Here is a 13239-nt window from a genome sequence, read left to right as displayed (position 1 = left end):
AGTGGCAATTTGATCACATCTGCTTTCTAAATTTCAAGTTTCCCTGTGGATTTTTTTTTTTTTTTTTTTTTTTAATGGTCAGAAAGAAGCTGCTTTAAGCCAAGATTCCATGAAGTGCTGTACATTGCATTTGGTTAAGTCAACCTTGGACCTCTAATTTGGATTACCTGCTGCCTCCCCCTCACCATCACACCGCCCCCCCCCCCCCGCCACACACACACACATTCCCTTTTTTCCCCCATATTTCCTTGTTGAAGGTATCAGCTCATGGTTAAGTATGTCCTATTCTGGGGTCTGGGTGGGACCAGGAGGTTGATTTGTGTGCTCCATTCACCAACAGGACCCAGTCTCATTCACCTGCCCCACCCTGTTTTAAACAGGTAAGAATTCAAACTCCTTAGCATAGCCTTTCAATAGCTTGGTATGAACCCATGTTACTAGCCTTATTTCCTTCTATTTCCCTCAAATGTCCTATGTTCTAAGAAGGCAGCATAACACTTGGGAATTTCTACAGTACAGAGTATCAGGAACCTTTAGAATGTTTCCTTTTCATTTTAAAAACATCCTCCATCTCCAATAGCACTTTAGGAGCAATGTGGGACTCAAAGCTACTGCGATGCCTTTGAGCTCAGATTATGAATCTCCACTGTAGCACAGGGCTTCTTCTATACCAATATAGTCCTTTGTGAACCAAATGCCAAGAATTATAATGGTCATTAACAAGTGATCATGAAAGGAGCAATTATGGTTTTGCTTTTTTAATTAACGTGGTTAACTGAAGCAACCTATGAATGTCCAAAACTAAGCTATCTACTACAGACAAGGTGTCCATTTATCTTCTAAACTGAGACACTTTTGATAGGGAAAGAGAGTGCTATTAATAATTGCACTAAAATAATATATATAAAAAGGTGTACTGGGCTATTAATAACCTATAAAACTTTCTACTACCAACATTTATTTTCTCTTTCCTTTAAAACATCCTGCCACTTTGCATCACTTAAATATGAATGTTATCTGTATTCTCTCCCCAGAGAGAATTATTGAGCCCCTGCTGCATGGCAGATGCTGTGCTGCAAATACAAAGTGAACAGACAGACAAGGTCCCTGCCTTCATGGGGCTGACATTCTAATCCTTTTTTTCTGCTGCTATACAAATCTTTCAGTCTTCAGAGCACAGGAAGAATCATGTATTAGCCTCAGTTCTACCAAAGCTACTACTGATTCTTTTCCAAGAGCTGGATGCTGTGGGCAGAGGGCAAAGGCTTTCGAGGCACACAGACCAGGTTCTGTTGCTTAGTCCAGCTACTTACTAACAGCTTTGAGTAAGACCCTTGTGATCCTCGTCTGGAAGGTGGTAATACTTAAATCCAAAGGCTGTTACCCTGTTAGGACCATGTCCTGTACTTGGTAGTTATGGCCATGTTTTCTGAAATAATACCAAGCCTGCACACAGAAAACATCCAGTCACTCGGATGGGGAAGGAAGGAAGTGGAATTAGAGGGGGCACATGTGTCCCCATCAAGTGGTGAAAACCGCCCTAAATCAAATGGCTCTTTCATTATGTTGAGCCACGGAGAAGGGGAAACAGGGCCCAAAGAGGAGAAAAGCCTTAAATAACAGAAAACAGCAGTTAACTTGAACCCATTCCTACCAGCGCAGATCCTTCTGACTGCAGGATTCCCCCAGAAGGGAATCAGTGGCTAATTTCCCCAGAATCTCTCAGCTACTATGGAGAGAAGTCAAGAGCAAGCTCTGAAGAGCAGGCCATGAGGGAGATCAGAGAGGAAAGATCCAGAAAGGGATAAGGCCATACAGCACCACTAACAGGCCGTTTTGCATAAACGTCTACAGTTCTGCGCCATGATGCAAGGCAATTTACTTCAGAGGAGCATGAAATAAAGCAGCTCTGGAAAGAACTTATTTGCTTTCCTGCCAAAGGCTTCCTTCCCTGTCTTACAAAATTGGTGCCATAGCACACGTGGAATGTTAACAATCAGACAAATTAGAACACTGTCCTAGTCCACTATCCTAAGGTAACTTAAATTAACTGAATAGCTTCTAATCAACATAAATCTGAATATTCATGCAGTTAAAAATATCTTGTTGGCAGTGTAATATGAACACAGGTGATGAGAAGAATCCACTGATAGGAATAATAAAATGAAAATGAACAAAACTTTATGACATTTTGCTTTGGGAAACTGCCTTTTTTAGTACATCCAAGATTTTCACCTGTGAGCATCACAACTTCGAATGATGGTGGGACTTTATTACATGGGAAATTTTTTTCTATTTGAATTGCTTACTGCACTTTTTTTTTTTTTAAACAGAAGCAATGCATATACATCGAGAAATACTGGATTTTTTTTTTTTAAAAGCCTAAAGAGGAAATAAAAAGTATTTTCAATTCCACCTTTCAGAGATAAACACTGCTAACACCTTGGTATAGATCGTTGAGGTGTAGGCAGTTTTTAAATTTCGACACAATCGTCACCTCTGGTCTGTATCCACTCAGTCTGATTGCTAAATCACAACATCACGCAGGGCACTCCAGTCTCCACCATGTTTAAAACACTGGATTTCCATTTGCAATCTGCAGCAGGCTAAACCCTTAATTAGTAACAGCAGGTGATGAAGTAGTTAAAGCAAATCACTCCTCCATTTTAGTGAGTTGTTATTTATGTCACTCTTATCACCAGGAGCAGAGCTGACAATCAGCAGCAGCTGCATGGGCTGGTGCTCTCACAGGGCAATTGCTGGCCTCCGGTTTCCCCAGGAGTCAAGGGATTTAAACAGCTCTATCTGGAGAAACTGAGCAAGCCGCTCTTCAAATGCAAACAAAAGGTTCGGTTGGGGCTTCAGACTTTCGTTAAGGGTAGGAAGCCTTGATCATTTCTGCACAACTAGATAATCAGATATTTTATGCAGAATTTCATTTTGCGCAGCTTTGCCTAATCCTGCACCATAAAATACTATTTTCCCTTCGAGTTTAAATTGGTGCATCCGTTTTGAAATAATTAAGAAAACCGATTAAACTGGTCCGCTTCAAAGTGGTCATTTCAGAAAGCTTGTGCTTAAGGAATGAGATTTAAGTACACGGAACATTCTAAGGGCAACAAAACTTCAGGCAGCCCAAAAGTTTTGCTTCTCCTATTTCTCTATCCAGAAATAATAATAATAATAATAATAATAATAATAAAGCCAACACCAGATTGCCTTGCTTTCTGAAATGGGCGAGGCTTTATGCTCTCTTTCTGGAGGGCTAATCATCATCAACTAACTTCCTTCCTGCCTTCCTCCCTCCCTCTTTTTTTCTTTCTTTTATTCTAAACCAGTCATGGTTTTATGCTTCTGCTAAGGGGAAGATAAATCAGGTGCTTTCAAAAGAGGCCAGTGGGCTTTTTGAGTTCCCCGGAGGGTGGGAGGATGTGTGAACAGCACAGATGCCTTTTCCCGCCAACGGGCTTTGGTTTCCAGGCACAACTGCCGGTTTGGGTGTAAGCCTGGGGAAGGACACGCAAGGACTTTTTGGACCCAATGCCCGCAGGCGAACTGAAAAAAGCATGCCAAGCTGTGCAGAGACAAGCATGCTCAAAATAAGCTTTCCCGGGTTAAAAACACTTTCCTATATTCAAAGTAAAAGCAAAGTTGTCGTCATTCCCATTCTGGAATACCTACTAAGTTCCGCTCCCGGGTAAGCCTCCCGGTGGCTGGCTTGAAAATTGGGAGTTTGGGAAGCGTCAAGCGCCCGAGAGGCATGTCTGTGTAACAAAACCGCTCAGCCGGCCTCCTCTCCGGCCTCCCGCCTCGGGGACCGGCTCAAGCCCCTGGAAGTGGCCCTCCTGGAGCCGTGCTCCTCAGCGTCCCCCAAATGAGAGATGCCTGTGCGGGCCAAGGGGGCCACCGGGCTCCGGGCCCGCGCGCGGCTACAAACAACGCAGCTGCCTCCCCTTCCTCCTCCTCTTACCTGGCCAGAGATTTGGCCGCGCTCTGGGCGGGTAATTGAGGCCGCCATGGCCCGTTGCCCACGTGCCGGGTCCTGGGGCAGCCTCACCGCAGGAGAAACTCGGCCAAGCCGCCGCGTCCTGGCTGCCCGCTCCGCCGCACTGATGGCTCGTCGTCCGCAGCTGTGGGTGCGTACGCCCCCACCCCCCTAGCCCCGGCCTGCCTTAAAGTGGCCCTGCTGCCCCCGGCCTGGGCACCTGGGGGAGCTGCAGGCTGCTGGAAGGGGCCCTGGGCTGGGGGAGGGGCTGCGGGGGGCTCCCAGGGAGAGGGCTGTCCAGAGTGTCTTGAGGGGTCCTTGGTAGACCCTGTCACTGCGTCACCGGCACGCCGCCCACACCCAGTTCCAGTCCCCGTAATGCGGGGCGGTCACACAGCGCCAGGCTTTAGTAGAATGCCATTCTCGCCCGGAGAAAGCGGAAGCGTTGCCTCGCTCGGGCTGCTCTAAAAATCTTTATATCTTAGGGGAAATCTTTAAAGTTTTAAATATTAAGGATTAGCAAACTTTTTGTTGTTGTTGTTCTTTATCCTTGATAAATATACGTAGAGGCTAGAGAAGGCAAGTGCTGTTAGTGCTTTCTTTCCCAATCACTAAGAAATTAAATATTTAGAAGCATTTCATGTTGTCTGGCCACTCCACATGGTCCCCATTTTCTCAACTGGGAAAGTTCGACAATCCCAAAAAGCCTTCTGGTAGCTCTTGCTGTGTAACTCAATTTATTCAGCCTTTGCTAGACATTTGATGGGAGTGCCAGGACCTGTAGGGGAATCCTTTCTCTGGCAGGTCTTAACTACTGTTCCCATTGCCAAAAGTTAAGGTTTGGGGGGTGGTGCATGAGAATGAGGTAGAGAATGGTATCTGGTGGTTTGTCACTTTGGATTTCCCTAGACTCTGGATTTCACTTGAACATGTTACACAAATGTGCTCTCCTAGAATTACCAGTGCCTGCTGTATCTGGGCAAGTCTTTGGTTGGTTCCCTGATCAGGTCGTGCTATGTTCTGAAGGCCTGATATTGACCATGAGAATGTGCAAAAATATTATTGTAGTTCTCTGATTTTGAGGGGGAAGAAAAGGTGTGCAGATGTTTCTGATGGAATCATTCTGCAATATTTTTGGAAGTATATGTACACATTTTAATAGTTAATGAATTTTGGCTCTTTGTTTTTCCAGTTAATAGGAAACTGAGTATCTGGATAAATATCTGAGGCAGTTAGTTTTTTTACCAATATTGGGCAAAAGTGCCCAAGCACTGTGTTGGGGACAGAGGGTGAACTGAGGCAGCTTTCAGCATTTCCCCCCTGTATGATAATCAAGGCATTGCTCCAGGGGTGGAGATGAGCAAATCTGATCTAATATTGACAAAGACACTGCTGTAATGGACACAGACTCATTGTTATTTTATTTTAAAGATTTAATTTATTTATTTGACAGAGCAAGAAATTGCAAGTAGGCAGAGAGGCAGGCAGAGAGAGAGGGAAGCAGGCTCCCTGCTGAGCAGAGAGCCGGATGTGGGCCTGGGTCCTATGACCCTGAGATCAATGACCTGAGCTGAAGGCAGAGGTGTAGCCTACTGAGCCACCCCAGCAGCCAACTCATTGTTTTTAAATTGGAGGAGGCAATGCCCCCAAGTCTATGTGAGAAGGAATAACCATTCCTTTGTTGGAAAAAGCAAGAAAAAAGAAATCTCTCCAGTATCCAAAATATAAGATTACAAACTTCATAGAATCAACTTAGATATTTTAAAAGTTTCCAATCTCCTAAAATAGAGACAAAGAAGCAGATATCTTCTATAAAACAACTGGGGGTGATTTTGCTCCCCAAGGGATATTTGCCATTTCTTGGTTGTCACAACTGGTATCTAATAGGTAGAGGTCAGGGATGCTACTAAACATCCCATAATACACAGGACAGCCTCGTACAACAGAGAATTATCTGACCCAAAATGTCCTGAGTGCTGAGATTGAGAAACTCTACTATAAACCTTCTAAGTTATAACATAGAATGCAAAGCATTTAATTCTTTGTCACCTTTAACATTGAGTCATACATATATTACTGGGCAGCAAAGTGGGCAGATGGATGCTCTCTGTAGTTACCAAAAATAATACACTAATCATACTCTTGATGGAAAATTGAATCTGATGAATTATAAAATAGGACAAGAATAATTCTACACAGAGAAATGTACTTTAAAACCTACACTCAAGGGGTACCTGGGTGCCTCAGTCAGTTGAGTGTCTGACTCTTGGTTTCAGCTCAGCTCATGATCTCAGGGGCGTGGATCCCAGCCTACGTCGGGCTCTGCGCTCAGTGTGGGGTCCGCTTGAGGTTCTCTTCCTTTCCCTCTGCCCCGCCCCACCACTTGCACTCTCTCTCTCAGATAAAAATAAAACTGGCACTCCAGATTAAGTTGTTTCTTAAAATACAGCTTTCTGGGTCCCTGGGTGGCTCAGTGGGTTCAGTATTTGACTTTGGCTCAGGTCATGGTCCTGGAGTCCCAGGAACAAGCACCGAATCGTGGACTTCCTGTTCCGTGGGGAGTCTGCTTCCCCCTGTGCCCCTCACCTTGTTCATATTCTCTTGCTCTCTCTCAAATAAATAAATAAAAACTTTTAAATATATGGTTTTCTGGTCATTTAAGATTATTAGCATTCAGAGTATATGCTTTACATTATTTTCCCTTCCAACTGTGTATTCTTCACAATAAGCAAACAACCCCGAATAGGTTTGTAAGTACTATAGTATAATGGTCTGTTCAAATGAGCTCTTGAAAAGAACCTATGTTTAAAATGTTGGGAATTTTCCCATCCAGCTATTTTACAGGAACTAATATATATAAAGCTATGTCCAGTATTATGCTTACCTGGCTTGTTCTCAGAAACACAGAAATTCAGAACTCCACGAGACCCTAGAGATTACCTAATTGCCCTTCCCTTTCAAAGATGCTGAGGCCCGAACAATGTTCTAAAAAGTAGGACTCTTGTAAGTAAGCCAGAGGAGTAACTAATTGCAATCATTTTACTAACAATTTTTTACATTTAATAATGCACTAAATTCATTTTTTTTTAAATTTGGTGTCGAAACCTGGGAGATAATACACTTTAGAACACTATGCTTACACTATCTTTGGAATATTAAATCCAGGAGTCTACCGTAACTTGACTAACCATTAAGCTCTATTACAGAATTATAAGCAAGGATATTTTCATAATGTTAACTGAGGAAGGTGATTTTACTTCCACATATGCCAACTTCCCCTTCTCCTTTCAAGCAATTCATTATAGAAGAGGCAGAATAATCTTTGAAAATAGAAACTGAAATATTAGCTCCCTTTCTCAAAATCATCCCCTCAGAAAAAAAATCCCAATTCTTTTCCATGTCCAACAAGACTTTATATCATCTGACTCTACCTCTCCAACCGTACGTATCTTTTGCCATTCTTACGACTTTTCAAGACCTCTAGTCACACTGCCTTCTTTGGAGAGTACCAGGTAAGTGCAAATCAACATTTCATCCCGGTTCTTTCTTCTGCTTAGAATGTTCTTATCTGTTTTCCCCTCAGATTGCTCCATTTCATTTATTTTTGATATGAAGTCACCACAAGCATTCCCTATCAGAATCTAATCCTTTACTCGATTTTTCTTTATAGCACCCTTCTATGTTACATAGCACATGCATTTGTTTTTACTTATCTTTCTCTCCTCTCATGCACAGAGAATCTGTCTGTACTATCCGCTGCCATCACCTTAGCCTGGCTCACAGCAGGCACTTATCTGAATACATCAGTAGCTGCCTGGTCTATGTAGACTTGGGTTCGGGTCTTTCTGTCTATGATCTGTCCTCTATTTCACAATGCTACTCATTTTGTAGTAGAAAGAAAAAGACAAGGTTTGGAGGAAAGGAAAAAATATTGTTTGTACCAAAACAACAACGTTGGTATCTCATAGTTGGAAACTAGTATAAATTGTGTTGGTTGTGTCACAGAAAAGATGAAAGATGTTTTAAACCTGTCCTTTCCATGTTAAAAAATGTGCAAAGACTCCTATGTTTATCAAATTAAATTTTCATTCCTCACTGTGGCATTAGGGCCCACGTTATCTTGCCCAATTTGGCTTTCTAGATTCAGCTTTTAATCAAGTTGACTAGATTTGTTTCTATTCCCTGAAAATGTCCTGGGATTCCTCCCAACAGTGTCCAGTGTAGGAGCTCCACAATCAGGTTGAGTAATTTCATTCTTTGGAACTTCAGGGCCAGTGGGATAGATCATTTGAAGGCTCAAGACATCCTGAGCTACTTCTAAAGGACAGTATTTGCCAGAAAACCTCTGTGAGCACAGATCACTAATTTGGGAACTCCCCTGGATATTTCCTCTGATCCTTCCCAGCTTCTAATTCATCTTTGCCCTGGTCTTCTTTGATTCTGACCTCAGTCTAAAAACTTTACCTGTCCTGTGATCCCTGTGTCCAAAAGGCTCAGACCTCTCCTGCTTGCCTGCCTCCTTCCTGCCTCTGGCTTAGTTCTCCCAAACTGCAGGTTCAGTTCTGACAACCACGTACCCTAAGCATTCTCCTTTCCCTTGTCTCGGGGTCTCTCTGACACTACCCTCTCTCTTTCTCCTTTTGTGAGCAATCTGGGAAGACAACAGGAAAATTCTCAAAGAATTCTTAATTTCATCTTACACTTCTGTTCAACAATTAGAACTATGTTCTAGTAGAATGTTAAGGCAGAGGTTGTTTTATTAGACTTCATATCCTAATATCGAGAATACAGAGGGTGATCAATAAATACATGTATTCCCTGATGAATTAGGAACCATTGCCAGCAGACAGCAGTAAAGGTCAGAAATTGGCAACTTTCAGTGATGTCCTATAATCATCTCAATAAGAGGTGACAGTTTTCTCATCATCCAACACATCAATTTTTTTTTTTCGATTTTATTTGTCAGAGAGAGAAAGAGAGAGCACACAAACAGGGGAAGCAGCAGGCAGAGGGAGAAGCAGGTTCCCTGCCGAGCAAGAAGCCCAATGTGGGACTTGATCCCAGGACACTGGGATCATGACCTGAGCTGAAGGCAGACCCTTAACTGACTGAGCCACCAGGCGTCCCCACACCAATTTGTTTTCAAAAAATAGGAGTTAGTTTAACTAAATTAAAATGAGGCGAAGTCCTCATTTTAACCACAAGTCTTTGCTAGGAATTGTGGAGCTATACCAAAGTAACACTCTAATGCTGGTTGGGGGACTCTGTCACACAAAGTTCAGAGAGAGGCTGGCCACTGATTAAGTGGGAGGGCATCCTCCCAGGGCAACAACACAGCAGAGCCGTTAGAAGCAGCCCCCACTGGGATTATTGATTAGGGCTCTACTACCTAGCAGATCACGTAGTTACAAAATAACTAGTTTTTCTTTGGTCACAATGACTGCCAACTTGAAGTCAGGAGGAATTTCTGTAACACAAAGAAGTCAGACAGTCTTAAAGGAGAGAAGTTTCTTGTATGTGAAGGTAGGGGATAAAATGAAGGAGAAAAAAATGTAGTTCACACTTTCCTTGTGAATACTTAGATGTATATGAATGATTCAAAAGTCAGGAGTAATTTTTATTTTTTATTGTGGGAAATTTTGTACATATCCAAGAGTAAACATATTACAGATGTCAATATAAAGTATATAAATGTAAATACATATGACCCCACCTAGCAGATACTACCAATAATTTTGAAATCTTTTATGTGTTTCTCCCATTCCCTTTCTCTTTTCTTTCCCCCAAGACATAAAGATTACTTACTTACTGATTTTTTTAATTTAATTTTCTTTAGCTACTAAAACCTAAATGGATTATGCTCTGAGAGAGAAATAAACCTTTTTGTTATGCCTCTGAAGTCTGGAATTGTTTCTTATAGTCATAATGCAGAATAACTTGGATTTAGGTGCTGCATTAACAAAATACTAAAATAAAGCAAGTGGGGAGGCATTAACTTAGCAGATCTGTTGTGGGAGATCGGGCAATGTGTAATAGAAGCCTGAACTTCCCTGTTACACAGAGCAGACTGAGTGCTTGCCAAACCTGGTCAAGGAAAAGATGTTCCCGACAACCTACCACCAACGATTTGTGAGGCATGTTACTGACTGCCTTTGACAGGGCAGAAGAGAAGATGAACTTAGGATATGACTAGCCAGTTTGCAAGGAGAAATAAAAAGAAATAGGGTCTGAGGGAGAGTCTAGAAATCTGGGCATCAAAGGGCATTCAAGGGTTGGAAAGGCCAATGTCTTTAGACCCCAAAAAGCAAGACGTAAGACAGAGAAGGGTTTTGAGCAATGGGAGGCCACTAAAGCAGCCTTGTGGCAAAGATCAGATTATGGGTGTTAAATTTACACCCTGACCTATTAGCTGCAAGGTAGCTGCCATTAGGTAGAAAGAGGTATAGGCCAAAGAAACAAATAATTCTTATACATTCAGTTGCTAATATTTTGATGGAATTATATTATTCAAGAAACCATAAACTTTGACTAAAAGCTTTTGACTATTTGAACTGTGAAGCCATGTCAGGATACTTATGTTTGTTCCAAATGAACTCTAAAAGCTGTGGATCCCCAAAGGTGGGCTATGTGCAATAATTCAGGCCCACTAGTGTCTTCCATCTGTGGTTCTACCATCCCCTGGAGTCTTGGCATTTACTTCTCAACCCTAGACGTCCACTCATCAAACAAAATTCTCAAGAAGCACAATGAAGAATGATCACCTGGGAGGTTTTTACGGGCCAGTCACAGAAACGACATGTATCATGTATTGTTTAGATTATACTGGCTTAAAGTCAATCACAAGGCCACACCTAGCTGCACACAAAGCTTCACAGATGTTATTTCTAAACATGGCAGCATATACATTACTCACTACCCTATAGTGTTTTTCACAAATAGATCACTAAAAATAAAGTCATGTATGCACCACACACTGGTAGACAGTGTGTTTCCCACACGGAAAATGTGGCCTTGTTCTGTCCCACTAGAAAAAAGGTAAGTCTGGTAAGCATATGGCAGTTTTCACCACAGTCTATCAATTTGATCACCAAATATCCTTTTGTTCCTTTCTTCCCAGAATACACTTAGCTCCCCACCAAGAAAGACAAGACAAAGCTCTGTCTAATCATTTTATGCAGTGTAAGATTCAGCGGTTAAGGTGAAAAAATTTATTTAGGTGATAACATTAAAAAAAAAATGTTATAGGGCACCCAGGTGATTCAGTTGAGTGACTGTCTTCGACTCAGGTCATGATCTCAGGATCCTGGAATTGAGTCCCTGCTGCGGGCTCCCTTGCTTCTCCCTCTCCTGCTCCCCCTGCTTGTTCTGTGTCAAATAAATAAATAAAATAAATAAAATCTTTTAAAAAAATTCTTTTAGTGCAATGCCCCCATATTTCCCATTTAACTTTAGCTCTCGGCAGGTTATCATTGTAATCGTTACTCTCAAACTAGGGTTCAACCTCAGTCCTTGGGTTGTTAGTTGATATTTTGCTGTCATTCTTATATTTCATACACTACAAGTCTTTTTAATTCCTTATGTGGAAGAGTCCTTATAGAACAACTACCTTATTCCAGATCCACCTTTTCATTCCAAATATATACTGAGCATCAAAAATATGCATGCCCCTGGGCTTAGTTCTGATGGAGATACAAAGATGAATAAGACATGGCCCTACCCACATCCTGCCCTTCCCTGACTCAAAACCTGCACTAGAAGCAAACTCTTTTGTAACAGAAAAGACATCCAAAACATACAACAAAATAAACCTATTATTTAGGATAGAAGGTGGTTAGAGCCATAAAAGGGGCATAAGCAAGGAAGTTAAACATAGGAGTTGTTATTAAAGAGGTCAACTCCAGTTAGGAAGATCAAAGGATTCTCCATGTCTGTCAGCAGTAAGCATTACTAACTGACTCTCAACATCCTAGTATGAAATTTTTACCACCTTTGTCTAGCTATCTGGCTATAATAAAGGCTTAACTAAGTTGTAGCAATGACAAGGAGAAGGAAAGGATAGAGATAAAATATTCTCCTTGAAAGCTCCTAAATGCTAGAGTGGTTATTTCATTGACCTCTTCCCACTATTTACTTATTCTTTGTCTCAATTCTTTTAACATTACTCTAATGCTGTCAGCCACTTTCAAGACTTTAACTTGCAAGTCAATATACATTTTCTAAATACCTTATGATGTTCTGTAATTTCTATTGCTTGTTTTTATTACATTACCGTATCAGAATTGTTGGAGTAAAAAGGCTTTTACCCGCCCCCCCCCCCCACCCCCGTGCCACACACCCATAAGGGTACATTTGAAATCGATGATTTCTATCTCCATTCAATGAAGTAAAAACCTGATAGCAAGCAAGCTTTTCTACTTCCCCTTCTACTCCACAAGTCTCCATTCCACCTTTACCCCTTTTGCTAGATCACCATTTGGAGCCCAACTCACATTCTTCTGTAGAGTTGTGGACAGTAAATTTGTAGAATAGAAACACATCTTTTGGCATCAGTAGACTAAAGTCCCTTTTCTGTAAGCCTCTCCTACAGATATGTTTAAATAGTTAAAATCAATGATTTTGTATCATTGTGTTAACATTTTAGTATTAAGACATCCCATGATATTATAAACTGTTTTGCAAACATTCATTTAAGTTAAACAGTATATTAAGTACCCATCATATACTAAGTACTAAGCTAACTGGTGACAAATGATGAATAAAATTGTTCATTTAAGTGCTGGAGATAAAGGACACTGAAGTGCTTTAAGTGCAAGAAATATATGAGGTGAAATAATTTCAATATAATATAGAAAGTGCTGATGGCTACATAATAATCAACCATGTGGATGAATCACAAGTGGATGAATCCACTTATGCATATAATTGTATGTTAAGGAAGTCTCCATTTTTTTTGTATTTTAAATGCTGATAAAATGATTGTCCTCCTGTTTTCTATATGTATGATTTTTCATTAGAACAGATTATTAGAAATACAATTATTGAGTCAATGTATGAACATTAAGGCTATTTGAGAATATAATCAAATTGTTTTCCAAAAGAATTATATTAATTTATACCCCCACCAGCAGTATACTAGAATTTTTTAGCTTCAGATGTATTAGCATTGAAAATTATCTTTTTGGAAAACCACTGCTTATTACAGATGAAAAACTGTATCTGCTTTTGGACTACTTTTAACAAATGGCCATTAATAA

General features: G+C 41.1%; 1 protein-coding gene across 1 annotated transcript in view; it reads right to left on the bottom strand.

The window, feature by feature from the left end:
* Positions 1 to 4018, bottom strand: part of SOHLH2 (spermatogenesis and oogenesis specific basic helix-loop-helix 2) — a 49868-nt gene extending 45850 nt beyond the window's left edge. The window contains exon 1 of the mRNA XM_059144164.1: positions 3971 to 4018. Coding sequence (XP_059000147.1) covers positions 3971 to 4018 — 48 coding nt within the window. The remainder of the gene's footprint in view (positions 1 to 3970) is intronic.
* Positions 4019 to 13239: the final 9221 nt, after the last annotated feature.

The sequence above is a fragment of the Mustela lutreola genome, chromosome 13, assembly GCF_030435805.1.
Source record: "Mustela lutreola isolate mMusLut2 chromosome 13, mMusLut2.pri, whole genome shotgun sequence".
Lineage (NCBI taxonomy): Eukaryota > Metazoa > Chordata > Mammalia > Carnivora > Mustelidae > Mustela > Mustela lutreola.
The sequence above is the reverse complement of the archived record's forward strand: the minus strand, read 5'-3'. Positions and strand labels throughout refer to the sequence as shown.